The following is a 21,579-nucleotide window of genomic DNA, read 5'->3' on the forward strand; positions in this document are numbered from 1 at the left end:
CACGCAGCCACCTCCTCCCAGGGAGCGAGGAGTTAACCCCTTCCCACCACGAGCCCACTTACCTCCGGCTGTGCTGGGGGTCGGCAGGGGGCTCTGCGGCTGCTGAGGGGGCTTCGGGGGAGCGGGGGCACAGCGGGCTTCACCCGCGCGTCTCTCACCGCTTTGGAGCCTGAACTAAATATCAGTTTATTTTAATAAGTTGTTTTAGTTTTTTAAAAGGGCTTATGAAGTTTGTACTACTTAAAGCTAGTTAAAGTATATGTTGACCCTTTTGCAATAAATAATGTGACTGAAGGTTGCCTAGAGGCCAGTCACTACTTCGGTCTGCCTACCTGTCTAGTCAGGCCACCCACCTGACTGTCCTGCCACACCTTTGTTGTATTTAAATAGTTGTTTGTAGGTGGGAGACTGCCCATTTAATTCCCTAATGCCAAGGGCATAATACATGGCTCCAGCCTGCCCTTTGCTGTGTCCCATGCCTTGCAGATGGCATCCAAAAGTGACTTCCAACTGTCCCAGCCCCATTGCTGGGTTGCATTCAGCCTCTGGCCCAAGCTTGGCCTCAGGTGTCCTTAGACATGCCTAGACCACATGGCCCCTCACTGGGGCCTCTGCTTCAGCTGGCCTACGGATAGTCCAGAAGGCCCCTTTGGACCCTACTCTACATGGCCTCCGGCAGCCCTCAACTCTGCCACCTCACTAGGGCCTCTGCTCCTGCCGTCCTACGCATAGGCTTTCAGGTTCCCTTGAGCCTTACTCTACGCAGCCTCCAGCAAGCCCCTCGCCCCCTCACTGGGGCTTCTGGGCCTTATGCCCCATAGGCCTCTGGTCCCTCTAAGTGGACCTGGAACCCATGTCAGGCCCCATTCAGTGGACCTGGCTCCCTGTGCTTTTCTGTCGGGGTATGCTCCCCTAGCCTTTCCCCTCTCTGGGATATTGCAAGGCAACAGGGGCTAAGGCTTTACGGTGTCCCATCCTCACCTTTCACTGGAGAGGCACAGGTGTGGCATTTCCTGGAGACTGCCCCACCACACCATCCTATCTCAGCAGGTTGTAGTTTTAGGTCATGCCCCAGGACCAGGAACGTCCTCCATCCCTATAGATCCTATCCTGAACCTCCAGGTGTTCTGAGAGCAGCAGTACACTACTGCAGCTGGAAGATGTTCACTCTTTAGCTTCCCAGTTGCAACTCCTGGCCCTGCTTCATAGGCCTGGTTTTATACTAAAGCAGCCAGGCCCTCTTCCAATCAGGCAGCCTTCTAGTTGCCATGTGCCCCCCCCGATCGGCTATGTTATTGCCTGCAGGCTGCTCTGCTGCCTGCTCAAGCCCTTGCACATAGTGACAAAAACTTTATTGGTGTATATGTTGTTGTGACCACCCCTGAGGCAGGGATTGCAAACTCTTCTCCAAATGAGTTAGTCCCTAAGGGCATCTATACACATACCCTGGCGGGGGGAGGGGAGCACTTTAATTAAAGTGGCTCTGAGAGCTGATCTAATTAAACCACCCACAGTGCTATGTATATTCAGCGTCCCGTATTTCAAAATGACAGTGGGGGCATTTTAACTAATTAAAGCTCGTTAAATGAGCTTTAAAGTGCCCCCGCCACCATTTTGAAATGTGGGGCCAATGAATACATGCAATGCAGAGACTGCTGGAGTGCGCTAATTAGCACACTCCAGCAGACTTGATTAATCAAGTCTGCTCCGAGGTGTGTCAATTGGCACTCCAGCGGTCAATTTCTAGAGACTATTTTCTAGTTTTAAGGTTTGTTCTCTTTCTTTGAAAGGTTAAGTTATTGGGCAGAGAACTGGAGGCTTTGAAAGATGCTGAGATGAAAGCTGCAAAATCATTGCAAATGGCAGAAAGGACTAATCTGAGATTGGAAAAAGAGCTCAAATGCAAGGACTGGGAATTTAAGGATCTCGCAGCTGTAAAAGATGCTCGGTATTGTATGGCTCCAGTTATAAATTAGGGAAATTGCTTCGCAGCTTGCTATTTACTCTTTTCCTTTCCATACTTCTTTCATATTTTAGGGACAGAACTGCTACTTTTTATTTTATTTCCTTTCAAATGATTGCTGTTTTAGAATAAAAGAATTAGAAGGTGAACTTCATTCAGTGAACCTGATGTGGAAAAAAGAGGAGGAAACATTTAGAAGAAAGTAAGTATTGTTTATGTATAACACTGAGAATGACAGTGTTTTTTATGTTCTTTTAAAGTAGAATTTTTCACTCTGGGACAGGGTGGTGGTTTTGGCCTATAAGGCCCTAAACCTGTGATTCTCAACCAGGGTGACTTGAGATCCTCTTAAGGGTTCCATGGGGTGCCACGCAATATTAGCAGTGTTAGGTGTGCAATGAGCATTCATAAGATAAACCCCAAGATTTCAAATAGGAATCCATATTGTCAAAAACATTATGAGCTGATGTGATCTTTCTGAGTCCTACGCAACAGAAAAGTTGTTTTATTATTTTTCTGTAATAAAACAATGAGTGAAAACTCAGATCTGGCATTTTCAGAAGAGTGTCTTGAGTCTATGGAAGTTGATGAACCACTGGCCTAAGTGGCCTGGGCCCTACCACTGCTTTCTTTATGCCCTGTCTTGATCCTTAATGTTAGTTGAGGTACCTCCTGCAAATGCCATCTTTGACCCAAGTTTACCTGGCAGAAACACATGGGAGATCATTCTCCCCTGTAACCCTGCAGCTTTGGAACTCCCTCTCCCTTGAGGCCCACCTGAGCCTGTTGTCAATAGGGCTACTTTGCATGGAGGAAGTTAAGCAACAGTTTAAGTGCTGTGCTAAATTGGAGCCAGTCTCATTGCAATTGTATATCATAGATCTCTCTTCTTTTGTCATTTTAGTCTGTACTGACTTATGCCTTTTGAACAGCAGTATTTCTGGTGGGGGAAAAAGTTAACTTGTTTTTGCTGATAGATGGGATTCAGTCTAATGCTTTTAATTCTTGATCTGGCAGCTTCTACATTTAGTTCTGTAGACTAGCAACAAACTGGTCTACACATTGCCCTACGGCGATGGAGTGACATGCTCCATCACCATACGATGCGCTACAGCGATGTAGTGATCACATGTATCTATATGTCATCACCAGCTACGTCGCCATAGCAGCATGGTCCCCATCTATAGGGTGCTGCAAAATCTAAGCACGTGCTGCATGCACGCTGCAGTAACAGCCCATACTGTGCTGTCTTTTAGTACTTCCAAAAGAAAGTACTAAAGCACGGCACAGTAACAGCGTTGCTGTTTGGCGACGTGTAAATACGCCCACAGTTGACAGGATATTTGTTAGTTCTCTTCAACTGCTCTGTGGTGCATATCATTTGGGTAATTGTGCCTCTTCATTTTAAATCTTGATGTCATGGGAAAAACCTAAACAAACAGTAATCTTATTTTGCATATTTACGTTTTTTAGACATGAAGTTCTGGATCGCTTTGCCAAGGAAAAGGAAGCAGTACTAGCTTCAGTGAAAGAAGCTCATGCTGAGCAAGTACAGAAGTGGGAGAATCATATAAGAGAACTGCAAATAAGCCATGAAAATCTGGAAACAGAATTGCGTAGAAGTGAGTGGAGTCAAGCAGATTGCTTGAGAGAGAAAGATGCTCTTATTGAAAAGTGAGTAGGACTTGATTTGTCTTTGAATTCAGAACATTAAGGGCAGTGTTGTGCATCATTATGGATTTGAATAAAAAAGTGTATAGTTCAAGTTAGACTCTTTAGAACATGGCCAGGTTTATAATTTTTCAAATAGATCCAGTGTTGTATTCTTTCCTGAGGGAAGGTATCAATATCATGAGATGTTGTTCTGTAGAGAGCTTTGTTCAATATAATGTTATACGAAATAAGGCAGGACTCTGGAGAAAGCACCTAATTGCCTAAAACTATCTAGTCAGTGAGGCTGGGCTTTGTTTTGTTTTTTTTAAAAAGAGAGTGCTTTGCTGAATTGTGTCCTTGCACAGAGGGGGCATTGTGTTCAGGACAGAATATTCTAGCACTAGGAAACGGTTTTTATTTGACCTTCCTGTGTTAAAAGACCATTAAAGATAAAGAGCAAAGCATTCTAGAGAGATACCAAAAGTAATGTTACATACACATTTTTTTTTTCTTTTGCTGTTTCACATCTTTGTTACAGTACCATCATATGCCCTTATTTTTGTGGTGTCCCTGCTTGGTTCTGGATGCATACTGGATAATGCAGAGTGAGTTAGGGGAGAGATAGAAGAATTTCATTTATCTTTCCCTTTTACATCTTCAAGTTGGCAGAGCCTCACAAAATTTGTACTACATTGTTGAAGGAAGCGATTGAAGAAATTTTGGCACCATTAGCAACAATATTTGCAAAGCTGTGGGTGCTCCGCAAGGTCCCAGAAGACTAAAGAAGGGCTAACAATGTCTAGCTTTAACAATGAGAAAAAAGACGACTGGGGCGTTGAAGCCCATCAGCCTGATTTCAATACTTGGGGAAGCTACTAGATCAATTTATAAAATTATCCATTTGTAAGTATCTAGAGGAGGAAGATGTGATTAGCAGGGATCCTGATTTCCAATCATTATAACAGAATACATTCTAAATACCTATATATTTTGACATTTGACTTTGCGTTTTTTTATCATGGAAAATCAGAGCTCTGCCCCCTTTACTTTACCTTTACCTGCCCCCCCCCCCTGCTTTGTGGTACTGATCAGCCCTGATATTCTGGTGCCCTGCTCTTGCCCACGCCATTGCTCCTCGCTCCCAAGCCACAGTCCCCCCAGCCCTGCCAGTCACTTCTGACCCAAAGTCATGTTCTCCTCCCTCCCCCATTCCTGCCATGCTGGTCCACCTTACTCCTGACCTGCAGACTTGCAGCCTCCCACCTCCCTGGCTCTGCTGGTGCCCCTCACTCCCAATCTGCAGCCCTCTGTCCCTATCAGGGCTCCTCAGTCCTGACCCACAACACTCCTGTCTCCCCTAGCCCTCCTGGAGGCAGCCCCCAAATTCCCAGACCCAGTGGCTGCATCCTGCCCACTCACTGTTCCCTGCCCATGGGCACCAGCCACAGCTGACCAGCAGTGCCCAAGCCCCAGCTGCCACAGCCAGAGTAGAGGGAGATGTGTGGACCACCCCCCCTCTTTTCCCCCATGGAGCCTGTGGGGGTGGGGGCAAGAGTGGGGTAGGATGTGAGCTGACCACTGCATGGCTTGGGGCTCCCTGCCCTGCTGCCCTCCACTCAGGGGCCTCCAAGGCCCAGTGGGTGGGATCTGGTGCAGGAGGGCAAAGCAGGTATGGGGAACCTCAGTGCTACTACCCCCACTACCACCAGGAGCTCCACGCCAGCTGAACTGCTAAGGTGAGGCATTCCCTGCCTGTCTGGCAGCAGTGGGAGAGGCAGCAGTAGTGTGGTGTTCTGCCCCCCTCCTGCTGCTGGGTGGGCAGGGGGCGCCTCACCTTGGTGGTGCACCTGGTATGGGGCTTCCAGTGGTGGCAGCGGCAGCACTATTGAGCCTCCCCACCCCACTCCACCCTCCCATGTCAGGTTCCACTCACTGGGCTGCAGAGGTGGCTCATGCCCAATGCCAGTCCAGCCATGCTGTAGCCCCACACCCCACTGTACATGCAGAAATCTGGGGGGTCACGTACTCCCCATTCTCCCCCCCGGCACTCTTGTCCCACGTCTGCCTCCCTCCATGCCTCCTGCTGCTGCCAATGCAGAGGGTGCTGAGGTAGTGGGCAGGCTCCATGGCACAAGGCAGCTCAGTCCCTAGCCCCTGGCTGCCAAGAGGGAAAGCTCTGCACTGCACATGCTGTCCCATACCCCCCCCAAACACATGTGTGAACCACGCACACATGTGGTGGCCCCAGCCTTGAATCACCCTTCCCCACTCCCCCTGCCCCAAGCTGCTGGTTGCAGGCTGGAACTCTACCAGCCTGCAAGAGGATACCTGTGTTTTTCTTCTCTAAGGGGGAAAACCCCATGTTTTTTCTATGGGAAATGGAAACTTGGATCCCTGGTGATCAGTAACGGGTAATATGGATTAACAAAACATGCCAAACCAACTTGATTTCCTCTTTTGACAGAATACCTAATTGCTTGGATGAAAGGAATTGGACTCCTCTTCCTTTTAGGCTTTTGATTATAGAGTCCTAGAGAAGGAGAGCTGTATAGGGCCTCCAGGGGTTATCTAGTTCAGCCCTTAGCCGGAGGCAGAATCATCCGTATCCAAGCCATCCTCTAGAAAACTATCGTGTAACAACGTATGAGAAAAACTATGTAGTTAATCCTTATACAGTCACAAGACATAACACCCTAATCTGCCACAGATAAAGCAGGGAAGCCATCCTGCTGCTGCCAAGGTTGTTAAAATATGCTTGAGTACTCCAAGGAAGAGACCCATGCCCCATGCTATAGAAGAGGGCAAAAGTCCATACCAATCTGACCATAGGGTAGAATTCCTTCCTGACCCCAAATATAGCAGTCAGTCTGACCCTGAGTGGAGGAGTAAGACCCACTGGCCAGGAACTTTTGGGTTCAAGTCCCAGCAGGAACATTGGTACACTGCAGTCAAAATCATCTGCTGTGGCTGCAGCCACCACCCAGTACTTCTGAGGAAGGCTTTAAAAAACCCCCAGACATGTAGCAACCAGAGGAGAAAAAAGTTCCCTTCCAGCCCCATGTGACAAAGCTCAGAAGTCTGGGAAATACCCATCGCAGAACATAAACATAGCTTCTTGAATGCTTCCAATGAAAGAGATTCCACAACTTCCCTGGGTAGTCTATGCCACTGCCTCACTGTTCTAATAGTGAAGAAGTTTTTCCTGATACTTAATATTGCTGCAGCTTCATGCCTTTGGTTCGTGTCCTACTCTGCAGCAAAAGAGAAAAGGTGTTTTCCCTCTTCTTTATGGTAGCCCTTCAGATGTTTGAAGATTGCTATCATGTCCCCTCTTAAGTGCCTTTTTTGCAAGTTTGAACCTACCTATTTCCTTCAACCTCTCCTCGTATGACTTGCCTTCCAAGCCTGCTATAATTTCTGTTGCCCACTTCTGGGCCTTCTCTCACTTTTCCATGTTCTTTAAAATGTGGAATCCAAAACTGCATGCAGGTCTCTGAATGAGGCCTACCCAGTGCTGACTAAAGAGGGGCTATCACGTCTTGCACCTAATGCTTCTTTTGATCATTCCAAAACCGCATTCACCCATTGTGCAACTGCACCACCGTGCAGACTCGTTTTGAGTCTGTGATCTACCAAGACTTCCAGATCCTCCTCTGTAGTGCTGCCATCCAGCCAGGTGTCACCCATTTTATATTTGTATTTTTGATTCTTCTTCCTGAGGTGCAGCACCTTGCCTATGTCAGCATCAAACTTCATCCTGTTAGCTCCAGCCCACCTTTCTAATCTGTCAAGATCCTTCTGTACTGTGCTCCTGTCCACATATTTGCAGTGCCTCGCAATCTTATCTCCTCTCCAAAACTTGCTCAATAACTCTTACTTCCAGCATCCAAATAATTAATAAACACATTGTACAGCAGAGAAGAGAAGACTGAGGCGGGATTTGATTACAGCCTTCAAATACCTGAAGGACAGTTATTGAGAGGATGGAGATGGGGTTTTCTCTGTGGTCATAGGGGATAGGACTAGGAGCACCAGCCTCAATGTGCAGCAGGGGAAAATTTAGGTTGTAGATTAGAAGGAACTCTCTGACTCTGGGTGGTCAAATATTGGAACAGGCTACGTAGAGCAGTTGTGGAATCTCCATGCTTGGAAGCTTTCAAGAGCAGATTAGACAGACTTGGCTGGGATGGTTTAGTCAGGACTGACCCTGCCCTAAGCAGGTGGCTGGACTAGATGACCTTGTAGCCCTACTTTCCTATGATCCTATATGGACACTAGCTTCATTTTTACTGGGTGTGAAAAGTGACAGTAATAAAACTATAGTCAAGATAGCTCAGGGAGACAGTAACTTAATTAGGGAACCTGCTAGAGCCTGGCTAGGGTAGAAGAAAGCCTGTTTGTCTGAAGTATCTGCATTTTCTACAGTAGTACACAGTTAGAAAACATGCATTTCTGACTCTGAGAAGTGGAACATTTTGTGATTATTTATAAAAATAAAAAATTGTCCCTGAACAGAGCTCTCTACAGGACAATACCACATGATTTGTTTGCCTGCCCTCTTAAAAGAAAGATTTTTAAAACAATGAATATTTTGTATTTTTTTGCACAGGCTTCAAGAGGAGCTAGTAACAGTAAAAACAAGGTGGGATTCTTATTTATCTCAGGTCTTCAAGGAAATGGTTTCTAAAGACCTCCAAATACAGTCATTCTGTGAAGCAGTTGTGAAACTGAGAGCACAGTTGGCCAGATTCCAGCAGGATATAGACAGGTAAAGGGTTTTAAGAACCTGCTAAACCATTGAGCCACTTACAGTTCTTGGCTAGGATAAACATTTAGAATGAAGATTTTTGAAAGTTCTCAGTGGGTGCATCTACTAGGGGTGTGCAAAGTGGGCCCTATTCAGTTTGGATTTGGATTCGTCCCGAATCAGGGACAGTGATTTGATTCGTTGATTTGAATCGCTGTCCCTGATTCAATTCAGCTGAATCTGAATCTGAAGATCTGATGCTGATTTGGAGAATCAGCGATTCAGACACAGACACCGCCCCCCCTCCCCCATGCCCTCCCAGCTCAGCAGTTGGTTGTGGGGGGACCCTGGGTGCCCTTCTCAGACCCAGGAGGCACCAGGTGCCAAGCTGGGGAGCCACGGGGGGTTCCCCCAGTGTGCTCCCCTGCAGACCCGTAAGTGGACCAGAAGTGCTTCTGGTCTACTTCTGGGTCTGCTGCCAAGCTCGCTGGGGAGCCCCCTGTGCTCCTCTGGGATACTCCATGGACCCCAGCATCACAGCATTCACAAGCTACCTGGTACCTAGAGGTATGTAGAAAAACATTTAAAGCTGTCTCTATGTCCATATCACGGAATCTTTCCAAATCTCTCTGAATTGATTCAGAGGGTTCTGATTCGATTCAGAGAGATTAAAGGATCCTCTGATTCGATTCGGATTTGGGGATTCATCCACCAAACTGGGCCAAATCTCCACTGAATTGAATCGGGGACCAAATCTTTGCACAGCCCTAGCATCTACACGTGTGCATTAATGCACATTAAAGCGTCACTAGAAAAAGTATGCTTCTGCTACTGTGTATGAAAATAGGCTAATGCACATTGTGTCACTTAAAAACTGTGTTCTTCAGTTTATACATGTTAAAATAGGGTAATGCACATTTCCTAGTACCTCACAATAGAGATTGCCAATAGACGAGCGCGGAAGCCGCTCCAACACACTGGAATTTCAGCACGTTGGAGCAGATTTGATTAATCGAGTCTGCTGGAACATGGCAATTACCGCACTCTGGTAGCCTCATGCGTCTCGTGTATCAGCATCTCTGTGCTTAAAAATGATGTTGGGGTGATTGAACTAAAGCTCATTGAACGAGCTTTAGTTCAAATGCCCCCACCGCCATTTTTAAGCACAAGGGATGCCCATACATGAGATGTGGCAGCACTTTAATTACAGTGGCTCTGAGAGCTGCTCTAATTAAAATGCCAGCCCCTCCCCACTACCACTACCCCCAGAGCATGTGTAAAAGTGCTGTGAGGTACTAGATTTAATGCACATGTAGATGTGCCCAGTGATATCTTTGGTCTTTGATCCCAGTTAAGTCAGTAGGAGGTTCCAAACCACGGATAAGTGCTTTTGACAATCTCAAATTTAGTTTGATTCTTTTTCTGTCTCCCATTTACCCAAGCACCAGTGATACTCAATTCAAAGAGTGTCTTGTGTTCCTTTTCTCTTAATACTCCGATCTGAAGAAACGTCACTGTTCATTGTGTTTTGGCCATCCTGTAGTTCCTTCCCCCCCCTTCTTGTCCCTTCCAATACCTTTTCTTTTTCCTTGTAGGTAATTTCTTTTTTTTTACTTCATTTTGTTTATTCGGTTGATGTGGGTTTTGTTGTGAACTTAGTACTGCTATATTTGTCAGTTTTCTTTATGGAATGAGTTGGGTTTTTTTGTCCAACTACTACTTGCATATTACTTCCTCAGTTCATAAAGGGATTTAATTTACATGTACTTCCAGATTTGTCCTTTACCTTCAGTTCCATAACTAGCTAAATTAGTATATAATACAAAAGTTGCTATTCCTCAAGTTGTCTTCAGTCTCTCTGGCATTCAGAAGTTGGCTGGTTATCTTTTGAACTGTAATATTTCAGTGATTTAGGGCATGGCTAAGCAATCGCATGGAACCAGATTAATGGGAGTAGAGGCTTGCCACAAAACAGCTGGTGCATGGTAGCTGTGTTCCTACAATCCATTAAAGTGAAACCGGGGCAGCTTATTCCTGAACAAAACCAGGCCTGTATAAAACAGGGCCAAAATGCTCCAGTTTAGCTTTCACTTACTGTGGGGAATGGTCACATGGGCATGTGAAGAGTTACTGCTTTTGGCTCTTCTGCAGTAAGTCCTAACCTTGTAAACTCACCTTAGTTTGATCCATGTTTCCACATAGTCAAACCTCCCAGAGCTTGAAGCATTGGACATGCCATGTTTCTTTCTCTACTTCATGGTGTCTTAGCATGTGAAATAGAAGTTCGGGAAACTGAAACAAAAATTCCCCTTGCACCTTTGTATCATAGGTATAAACAGCAGTTGTCTCTGGCGGCAGAACGAGAACAGATTCTGGAGCAAGCTAGAGTACAAGCTGAACTGGACTGGCAGCGGCGCTGTGAGAATGCTGAAAGGAATCATTATCAGAAATCAGAAGATCTAATACAGAAACTGTCAACAGCTAGGGACCAGGTCATTACTGGGCTGAATTGAATTTCATCTATAGTTTCATAGTTTCATAGTAGCTAGAGTCGGTTACATGGTGGTGTAGACTGCATGTTTAGATATAAAATAACCAGGGGAAGGCTAATGCTTCTTCTGTAGATCAAGTTCAGGGAACCAACCAGGGGCTCTTTGTCTTCAGTACCCTTCTAGTATGACCCTTCACCCTTACCCTTATGCAGGATGTCTGTGCACCCCTCCTGGTTCTTGCCCATTCATGCCTGTGCACTGTCTTCCCATTCTTTTCTCCCCTGACATTTGGGGCGCTTGGTGCTTCTCATTTTCCCCTTTCTGCCCCAGTACATCCCCTTTCTCTGCTCGTATTGTTTTTCTCCTGACAGGCTGGAGGCTTTTTTTTTTTTTCCCCAGGGTGTCAAAATTCAGACTTTGTCAGGAGGAGGATAGAGGTATTATACTGTAAGATCTTAGTGCAGGGGTGGGCAAAATATGGTCCATGCACTGGAAATCGCCTGCAGTGGGTCTTTGTCCAGCCTGTAGCAAGTCCCTTGGTCCCACCTGGCCCAGGCACAGTCCAGGTAGTGACAGCACCTTCCGGCTGCTGCTGCCACTGGCCTCAGCCCCATAGTACTGGTGAGGACCCACACTGCACAGCCCTGACCTGGCACACCCTGCACCTGCTCCAGACTCTCCCATCCAGGCTCAGCTGTGGTGGTGGCACTGGACAGAAGCTATTGCTCAGAGCGGGGGGGAAGCAGCCCCTCCCCATCGCCACCTCCAGGCTGTTTCTGCTGCAGCCGCCCAGAGCCTGCAACGCGCAGGGCCGCCCTGTCCCTGGCTGCCCACCAGGGAAGCGGTGGCACTGGAGAGCAGATGCAGGGCAACCTGGTGTGGCTCAGGCTTTGGGCGACTGCAATGAGCAACAGCTTCTGCCTCGTGCTGCCACTGCTGCTGGGGCTGGAGGGGAGCGTCCAGGAACTGCTGACGCCTGCAGGCCCAGGGGACACCATGGGCAGCTGCTGTGGAGCAGGTGAGGGGTAGGGGAGGCCGGGTCAGGGCTGTACCCAGGGTTCCTGCTGAGCCGCTCCTGCGGGGGTGAGTCTGGGGCAGGCTGAGGCTGCACGCTGCTGGCGGTGGTGGGGAGGTACTGCAGAGCATGCGGGCTTCAGGCTGTCGGGCAGGTACTGACTGGCTCGGGGGGGGCACACATAGGGACTCCCATGTACACTCCCACAGCTACACCCTCCCCCACACACAGTCACACACCCCACAAGCAACACCCCCCACACACCCTCCCCCTCCCCCCACATCTCTGGGGGGTGTCTTGCTCACTGCTACGCATGCACACCCCAGAGACCCCCACAAACCCCGTACCCACCCCCACACATCCCTACAGACACCCCCACATCCGCACACACCCACAGTCCCCCCCTTCCCTCCCCCACAGTATAACTCATTTTGAGGTATTATGCAATCACTTCTATATACACCACACAAACACACAAATCAGGACAAAAATGTTTTTAAAATAAAATTAAAATATGTTATCGTCAGTGCTTGAAGTTTAGTATATAATTTTTTTTTTCAGTTCCAAGATGGCACACTCCCTTCCCAAAAGGAGTACTTCTGGGGGCAAGGGGAGGGACTTCTGGTGGCAAATGTCAGGGGTTGGAGGGCAGGATTTCCAGTCCCAAGGTGATGACCAGGGGGCAGGACACCTGTCAAGGGGTGGGTCAACCCTTGTGATATATCATCAAAACTCACAAAGTGGCCCCCCACCCAAAGTAATTGCCCGCTGCTGTCTTAGAGGGTACTATCAAGCCATTCTTTGCTCTGTGAACACTGACAGGAGGCTTAAGGCTATGGGTCTGCTAAACAGGTAGCAGGGGCTCCTTGTGTTACCCTTTTTTTTTCCTGTTGGGTTTTCCTCACAATCAGTAGGAATTTGCCCCCTGAAAAAAAATCCCTGATATTTTGATACTGTTTGAACAAAATGTTCAAAAAATATCATGTTTCAGGCAGGCACACAAAGGGAGAAGTGACATCAAGCTGAGTGTCAAGGTTGATCAATGCAGAGGTGCCTATCCAGGGTTCTTGGTGCTTTCATATCATTAATAATGCAGTAACTTAAATCCCAGTAGCATTAAAGTGATCATTCCAACAGGAACTCAGCAAACCAACCACCTACAGAGACTCCTCCCTGCCCCCACTCACTGTTGAAAGCACACCCTCAGTGCTTCCCCAAACCCGGTTAAACCTGTTGCTAGTTATGCCCCAAAAGTCTTCAAATTCAGATTTTTTGGGCTTGGAGTGACAGCAGGTTTCAGTGTGTCAGAACCACCATGTGAGCTGTCTGTACATGAGACACTGATTTTGCTTTTGTTTTGCTTTGCTTTTCTAGGTTACAGCTAAGCTACAAAAGACAAAACATAGGCTGCATGAAATGGAGACGGTCCTGTCTGCTGTGACATTGGAAAGAGACCAAGCAGTCCAGGCACTTAGGAAACATGATGTGACGCCTGAAGAACAGAAACAGGTTAGACAGTGCTGAATGTCTTGCCTTAGATGGATCCATGCTGAGGCATGCAACCTTGTTGGGCTTGTCTTCAGTAGACTGTTGTTGTACTTCAAGTTAATTAGTTGCCTAATAATTCAAGGTACAGCATTGTCAGTCTGGAACAACTGTAATGGGTGTTTCCAGGTCTCATGCTGTGGGCCTATCCTCCTTCCCCTGCATGCTGCTGCTCAGATTGTGACTGGCCCCCAGGGAGAAAGTAGCAGTGACTTTCCCATTACTTCCTGCTATGAGCAGAGGCTTGCCACAGCCACCCGTCTGCAGACCAAAAGGGCACGCTGGTACGGAGCAGTAATTTGTCTCCTGCAAGAAAGGATGTGCTGTAACTGGCTCCTTCCCTGGAGCAGAGAAAGAACTGCAGTTGGCCTGGCCATAGGTGTGCTACCACAGAATGCAGGCCGTTCTTCTAATAGCTTACATTCACTCTCTCCCATAAACAGTTGTCATTTTAATGCTACTTCTCAGTTGGGGAACACTAAGATAGGAACCTAAAATTCTGTTGCAAATATATCAAAGTACTGTGGGTTTCATGCAAGAGTTTGTCACTTTGTCATATGGAAGGAGGTTCCTCTGAGTTTTCCCTGAATCACTTCTTTGGAAGGGCAGGGGTGCAGGGGGGAAGTGCAGACCTCTCCAGTTGGCTAGATAAGCAGATTACAGTTGGTATGTCTTTAGGCAATAATGTGGTTTTGCAGTGTGTGAGTACAGATGAGTTGGTTGCCTCTTTCCTGGCCCTTTCTATATCCTGTATTTTTAATGCCATATTAATATTGCAGCATGGCTGGCCTTGTACTTGCTGCTTTATGTCCTTGAAGATTGTAGTCTATAAGTACTTGGCTCTAACTCTTGACGCTATGTCCAGAAATAGAAAGCAGGCACAAACTGTCTGCAAACAGAGACTTGGCTCCTTGTTTGAATATTACGGTGTTCACATACTCAGTACAACAGAACTAAATATTGAACTCAGTGGTATTGGACATAATTGTCACCTGTGAATGAATAAAGAAGAATTTGGGAAACAGTCTAGAATCCCAGACTGAGGCAGTAGAAAATCTCGTAATTTTCTGGAGGAAAATGTCCTTTGGACTGCTCTAAGTGGTGGAGGCAGCAGTAGAAGGAGTTTTACAGCAGTCTTTTAAAATCATAGTATATATATTAAAGTTAATCTGACACCAAAGGACACTAGATGATGATTCTGTCACATGGGTAGAATTTTGAGGGACAAGAAAAGTAGACCGATAGGTTGGAATATGGAGAAACACGGGGATTAACATCCTAGCCTTTCTTCCTTGTGTGCCTTTACTGAAGTCCGAAGCATACGTCTAATAGAAATCTCTCTAATAAAACAACCAAAACACACCTAACTTGTGAAGTAATCTTAGGCTTTTGCTAATTTCTTTATTTTTGTATGCACACATTTTTGTGTGTAAAATATGACAGAGCAGTAGGGCAAGAAAGTGCAACTCAAGCCTAGTTGAATATCCAAACTACTCTTTGGCCCTATGTAACTTTCTGTACCTCAGATCTGTATGATCCCTGCTTAAGATTTAAGTTCTTTTCAGTGGTTTAAAAAATATGAGAAATGGGCTGGACAAAAGATTTCTCCTATATACTGTATAATAAAAGGACTAGTGGTTTATTATCTGTGTAAGATTTTGGTAGTAATAATGTATTCAGCAAGGGTATTTCTGAAGGACAGAGGTAAGAGAAGTATTGTGGTGCACCCTAGTGGACAGTCATTACAACTTAACCGGGAAAATGGTGCCCTCCCTGAATACATGCACGTACAGATCTTTGTTTTATTAAAAAAAAACAGTCTTAACCAGGTAAAAATGTTTCTAGAGCCTTTTTCTAAGCTGGAGGTTAGAAGGAACTTTTGACTCCAAGGGTGGTCAAGCATTGGAAGGGTCTGTCTAGAGAAGTTGTTGAATCTCCATACTTGGAAACTTTCCAAAAGCAGGCTAGACAGACACTTGGGTTTAGTCAGAGAGATTCCAGTCTTGAGCAGGGAGCTGGTCTAGATGACCTTGTGAGGTCCCTTCCATCCCTACTTTCCTATGATCCTTTGATATTACATGAAGATGGTTAAATCTGTAAATGCATATAAAATAGGAATAAAACACAATACAATATCTCAGTCATTAAAGAAGAGCGATCAAATGTTTGAAGGCTTAGAAATCTAAATTAATACCAACATTTAAGGTTGGTGGTATAGATTGTCATAACTTAATGGATTTAAGTGCTTACATAAATATTATTTTTCTCCTGCTTCTGCTGTCTCTCAACTGTTTAGTGCTAATGAGCAGCAATGCAGTTGATTGTAGTGAATTTTTTTCCCTGCTGTCTCCATGCTTGGGAGTTGTCTTAGGATTTTTTGAGGAGCATGAAAGTATATCTCCACAATAATGTGGTGAAGGGACCTCTATTCAGTTTATACCATTCAGTTCCTGCTTGCCCCTATTCCCAACCCAGGGAACTTGTAGTTTTGGTAATAGAGCTGATCACAGTTTTTCCATTGCACTGTTCTCCTAGTCAGTTCCTGGAGTTACCTGATTACTGGTGTGTACCTCTTTTTTCTGGTCTCGTCCTACACGATTATAATGTTGTCCATCTTTGAGCAGGTGGTGGTTGTTGATGTGCTGTACGTGAAATAGACAATGTCAGCACTTTGTCATGTTTACTGAAAATAGCATGGTGTTATTGTGTTATTTTTGCTTTTCAGTTATTTCTCTATGATGATAAAGGAGTTCTTGAAAAGGATTTTCCTTCCGCTGTGATACAAAAGTTACAGCAACAGAACACCAACTTGCGGACTGCTGTAGCAGAAATGAGGAAGGAAATGGAGATCCTTAGTGATCGGATACCATCATCTTCTGTGAAAGAAAAGATGCAGTGCACACAGCAAACTGCCACTGATGTTGAGGCTGCTTCAGTAACATTCACTCCTGGTAATGCAGAGAAGTGGGTTGAAAGTGCTGCCTTGTAACCGTTTCATATGGCTTTTCACATATTCCTCTGAAGTGACATCTCTTACCTTAGATCTCCCTACCTTCAGCTTCCCTAAATGACATGGATTATAAGAAAATTATTTAAATAACATTTAAATAATCATTTAAAATTACTCTTTCTACTGAAACACTTTAACCATGATGTAATAAATATTTTTGTTTTTTTCTTCTTTTCAAATTATCTTTTAAGATACGTGTCACTAGAAGGAGATCCAGAGAAGAACATGTGGGCTAAGAGTGTATCTACATGTGACAGAGGGAGATGATAGCAACCCCTATAGTTAATATTTTCCAGTTATTTCCATTTCTTAAAATTTTACCTTTTGACTGGCAGTTTTGCAGCCCTGTTCTCTACCAAAAAGTGTATCTCTTTTTTAGGTTTGTGCCAAAATTCTTTCTTTTTCTGTATACTCAAAAGTAAAAAATATGATTCTCTCTTTACTGAGCATTCTTGTGACTCTTGTGAACTGGCAAACGTGGGAAGGGAAAACAACTGTAATTTGATAAGGAATTACCAACCCAAATGAAAAGGCCTTTGAAGGTTTTGGTGAACGTGAGACCAGTTCCAAGCCTTTTAAAGCTACCTGTCACAAATGGTCATTGCAAACTACATGTTTTTAAATACTTTTTGCCAGTTTTCTAAACCCGGGCTTCTGCAATGTGCATGTGCCTCTGCCACGTTGTTGCTGTTGATTTTTATTATTAAAATGTTAAACTTTTGTTTCTCCTGAATTGCTCCCTATTCATATAGGGACCATTTTTTTGGATCTGTCAAAAACTAGACTGACCAAAGGGACTTCCATGCCCCTGCTTCCTGTCCAAAATGGTTCTCCCTTCTGATCTAACATTTAGAGTTGATTGAGGTCTTATTAAGAGGTAGTTTAAACCGTGCTGTTTCCAGGCAAATGGCCAATAATGTGTGTATGTATATTTACTAGACACAGGCTCTAATAGTTTTATACATGGATAGTGAAGCAAAATGATGAACCAGTTCAAGCAAAGATTCCTACTCATTTCACTAGCTTTTTGATGACACCCTACTCCTGCACATAAAGCTTGAGCCACTGGAGTTTAGTTGTTTCCCTCTCAGGCAAGGGGGAGCATCCAGTACTTGTGTCAGTTAACTGGATAAAAGGAAGCTTCTTATGAATTGGTCAGCCATGCTTTACGTGCTTTACATGCATTTTTCAAGTTTTCCAAGGAATTTTTCTAAGATAATTTTTTTTATGTTTGTAGATTACATTCAATCACTAGAAGAGGAAATAAGAAAGTTAAAGCAGAAATGCTGGGCGATGGAAGAGAAATTAGAAAAGGTATCCGAGTTTCCCAGAAAATCATTTGCACCTTCCTCTGATCCATACAGTTACACCAGAAATGTTCATACTCAGACGCAGAGCTACAATTTTAGGGAAGCTAATGGTAAGAACAGTGTTTCACCATTAATCACCATTTATTAGAGATTTTCCCTCCAGGAGGTGGCAGGGTAGATTTGCACCTTGTAGACCATCTAAGTTGCAGATGCATAAACTTTGGTAAGCTTGACATTTCTTAAGTAAGCCACTGCTTACAAAAGCTTATGGGGTGGATCCCAGGGGTAGGTCCAGAGGTAGTACAGTAGAACAGCTGCACCCCCTTTCTGACCATGCAGCAGAAGCAGTAGTTGGGGACTTGCATGAAGAGGGTATGAATTACCCCTGTCCCTTCCCCCCTGTACTTAGAGGCATATTCCCTGCCCTCCCATTCCCCCCTTCGCTGCCTGCTAGCTTTCTATGCTATTCTGTCTATGCTGTGCGTGCTCCCTGGTGCCCTGCATGGGGGATAGCCTCAGCTTGGGACAGTGGCAGAGGCAGATGGATGGGTTCCCCTTCCCCGCCTGGTCCTCCCAGCTATTTCCTGCTGTTCTGGGAGTAAGCACAGAGAGTGGGGAACCTGTTTACCTGCCACCACGGTCCTAGTATAAGGCTACCCCCGCACAGCTCTGCAGCACCTCTCCCCCCGGGACATGAGAGACAGCAACAGTGGTTGGTGGGGGCAGGATGGGAAGGGGAGGAGACATGCCTCTGAGCAGGGAGGGGCAGGGGAATGAATTTGTACCTGTTTCAAGAACTTGAAAGTCCTCGTCTGCTGCTTCTGTGGCACAGTCTGCTTGCCCTGGTATGGGGAGGGGAAGGAGGCTGGGAGTGGGGAATGCAGTCACCCCTGCAGCCCTGGTCACTTCTGCATTTCTGTTTGCAAAATCCTGGATCTGCTTTTGCTTCTGCATCTGTGATATAGTTAGTCTGTAAGGTGTATATCTATCCTGATGTTTGCCTGACTTCAGACTAACATGTCATTTCTCTCCAGAGACATACTGACTGTAAAATGTCCATCTCCTAATCACTTTGATTTACAATCACAATTACTTTTGGCATGTATATGCCAGTGGCCCAAGAATATTTATTCTTAATAACATTTACACAAAGTCATTGCTTGTTGGATGGTTATGAATCATGAAGCATATGCTGTGTTTTATTAACTATCAGTACTTCTGTCCATAACAGCTGAAGGTTTTTCTCCTGCACGTACACGTTAACTCTGTAGTCAAAGTGATATCTCTTGTTTTTATTCAAAAAGTATGTCTCTCTCAGTGATACCAGATTCTGAGATTATTGCCTTTGAATACTCAAAATAAATATTGCTTGATCAGTGTTGTAGAATGTGTACAAAATTACAGTTGGTTTTGCTTCATGTGCTCTTACTTCCATGTCCATTGTGTACAGATGATGTTTTCACTGGAGCTGCTTTGAAGAAGCTGGAAGCCAGAGTAGCTCATCTGGGCTCCGTGGCAACACCACATGCAAAAAAGGTATGAAAAATGTTTATGCTACCCAGAACTGTAATGATTGGTATGTCATACAGTTTTCATATTATTTTTCTCCATCTGGCTAAGCAGTACTCGGTACAGGATGGAAAGGGAGCCAGAAGCAGCTTTGTGCCAGCTTTGGGCCTGTCTGCACTGTAGGCTTACCAGGGCAAGAAGCAGCATGCTCAGATGTGTCATGTAAGTACATACCACCTTCAGAAAGACTTGCATGTTTTTCAGAACTGCAAGCAGCATAGCTGTGTCCACATCATATTGCAGGAGGATTAATTAGCATTGCTGTCAGAAGTTCAGGAATTAATGCAGAGTATCATGGTGTGTTTCAGCATGCTGCTCCCTTGCACGGTACATTTGTAGTTTAGGCATGCCCTGTATGCCCCCCGCCCTCCCCGTCTTGAACCTAGCTGGCCTCTCGTTCTGTCCCTCACACGGGTCCTTCCTGTTTTTCAGATGCATGTAGGCTATTAGCACATTTTGTAGAGAGAGGGATCATTGTCTGGAAGTTCCATCAGGTATAATGCCTTTTTGTACGCGACTCAAAACTGCATTCATCTTTTTTCTTTTCCTCAGCCATATTGCTTTAGTTTCATAGTTTTATAGTTTTTAATTCATGTCTGATTTGCATAGGTGTCTAGATTCTTGCTTAAGTTTTCTTCCATTAAATTCCTCAATTTTTAGCTTACCAAATACAGCTATAAATGGAGATAATGTAAGTTTCTTTTTTTGAAATGGGTGCATAGGGTAAATTTATATATCAATGTGTTTTCAGCATACCTTATGACAAGTTAATAATTTCATCTTCAGAACACTAAAAAATATCTCAAATCCTAAATATGCACATTTGTCCACTTTTAACTCTTCAGGGGTTGAATGGGCTTTTTGGACTCTCGGTTGATGTGTGTTAAAGATATTAAGAAAAAAAATCCTTAATTTTTTCTTTCCTAAAGAAGAACATGTTTTTAAATGACTGCTGATGTAGATTATATTAGAAACACAAAAGGGCATCTTACTGTGTATGAAATATTTGCAATGCAACTGATACACAACAAAGTTAGATCATGTTTAAAAATTTTACTGCAAAAAATTCTTATAGAGAGTCAGTTATGTGAACTGATTGGGACCACAACCCATTTGTAAAAATCGAATGGTTCAGCTAGTGAAGCATATATTAAATGAACATTTATATTATATAATATATACAATACACAAACAAACTTCTGGTCACTGTTGTTCTCACTTGTACTACACACCACAGATTGGTGGCAGATCCTACATTTAGATAACTAAATGTTTTGGATAATTGTTGTTTGGATTACTGGAGTTTACCGATTTTGCACTTGCAATGACTGGTGTGATTGTGGTGTACACCATTTGGAAGACATCAGTATCTTTCTATTGAACTAGAGGGCACTGTGACGCTGTCAAATGGTAATGGGATGTATATTGCACAGATCATTAATTCAATTATGTCATCGGAACTGATTATTACATTTTATGATCTACAATCAAAAAAGGTTGTTTTGTGTAATTTGGAATTAGCAGAGCCTGTTCAGCCTGATCACAAGGAATATTTCTGTGTTCGTTCCTGTTTAGAGCTCCCCATCCAAAGAATATGGCTCTGCAGTAACAGCAGTTTCTCTCAGCTTGATGTTTATAAATTGGATCACTTGTTAAGTTTTATTCTATAAAACTCATATGCCTATTTCTGGTGTGTTTCCCTCCCCTGGTATATTGCAGACCTGCCCAGGACTAGCCTGGTAGTTGGAAGCTATCCAAGAAGTGTCTTCTGAGCAATGCACATAATTACAAAGTTTCCACCACAAAACAAGAAGATTGCTTTCTCTTTCTCATTTGTATTGTTAATGCTTCATAACTTTTATGCTTGGTAATATAGGAAAACTGTGTAATGAAGTTTCTGACTCAAGGAGTTCAGTTTGTGTCAAAGAACAGTATCAGTATTCTGGGGGTGTAGCTTGTAGCTGTGTTGGTCTAAGGGCATTGTCTTCTTAGTATCAATATTCAGCATCTACAAAGCAGAGGAACAAGGTGCAAATGTGCTTTCTGCACAGACCCACATCAATTGCTTTCTTTTCACATGTAGGCTAGGCACAGACATTCAGTAGGGACCAGAACAGCCACCTCCCTGCTGGGCCCCCCTCGGGCCCCAGGGGAGGCACACCTGGGCCACGGGTTAGTGAGGATTTAGTTAGGGAGCTTCTGGAGGGATTGGACGTATTCAAGTCAGCCGGCCCGGATGATCTCCACCCTAGAGTTCTAAAGGAACTGGCCGAGG

At 44.7% G+C, this 21,579-nt stretch overlaps 1 protein-coding gene across 5 annotated transcripts in view; it reads left to right on the top strand.

Annotated features, from left to right (window-relative positions):
* Positions 1 to 21,579, top strand: part of FASN (fatty acid synthase) — a 110,291-nt gene that overhangs the window by 8,945 nt on the left and 79,767 nt on the right. For 3 of the 5 annotated variants that reach the window (XM_019556500.1, XM_019556499.1, XM_019556501.1), the window contains exons 5-13: positions 1,791 to 1,948; positions 2,091 to 2,165; positions 3,437 to 3,637; positions 8,226 to 8,384; positions 10,693 to 10,855; positions 13,245 to 13,379; positions 16,141 to 16,366; positions 17,663 to 17,845; positions 19,186 to 19,271. In XM_019556500.1, the coding sequence (XP_019412045.1) occupies positions 1,791 to 1,948; positions 2,091 to 2,165; positions 3,437 to 3,637; positions 8,226 to 8,384; positions 10,693 to 10,855; positions 13,245 to 13,379; positions 16,141 to 16,366; positions 17,663 to 17,845; positions 19,186 to 19,271 (1,386 nt within the window). Of the gene's footprint in view, positions 1 to 1,790; positions 1,949 to 2,090; positions 2,166 to 3,436; positions 3,638 to 8,225; positions 8,385 to 10,692; positions 10,856 to 13,244; positions 13,380 to 16,140; positions 16,367 to 17,662; positions 17,846 to 19,185; positions 19,272 to 21,579 lie in introns of those variants that run through there. The other 2 variants (XM_019556502.1, XM_019556503.1) reach the window with 2 other exon arrangements.

The sequence above is a fragment of the Crocodylus porosus genome, unplaced genomic scaffold, assembly GCF_001723895.1.
Source record: "Crocodylus porosus isolate Cpor-Errol unplaced genomic scaffold, CroPor_comp1, whole genome shotgun sequence".
Classification (NCBI taxonomy): domain Eukaryota; kingdom Metazoa; phylum Chordata; order Crocodylia; family Crocodylidae; genus Crocodylus; species Crocodylus porosus.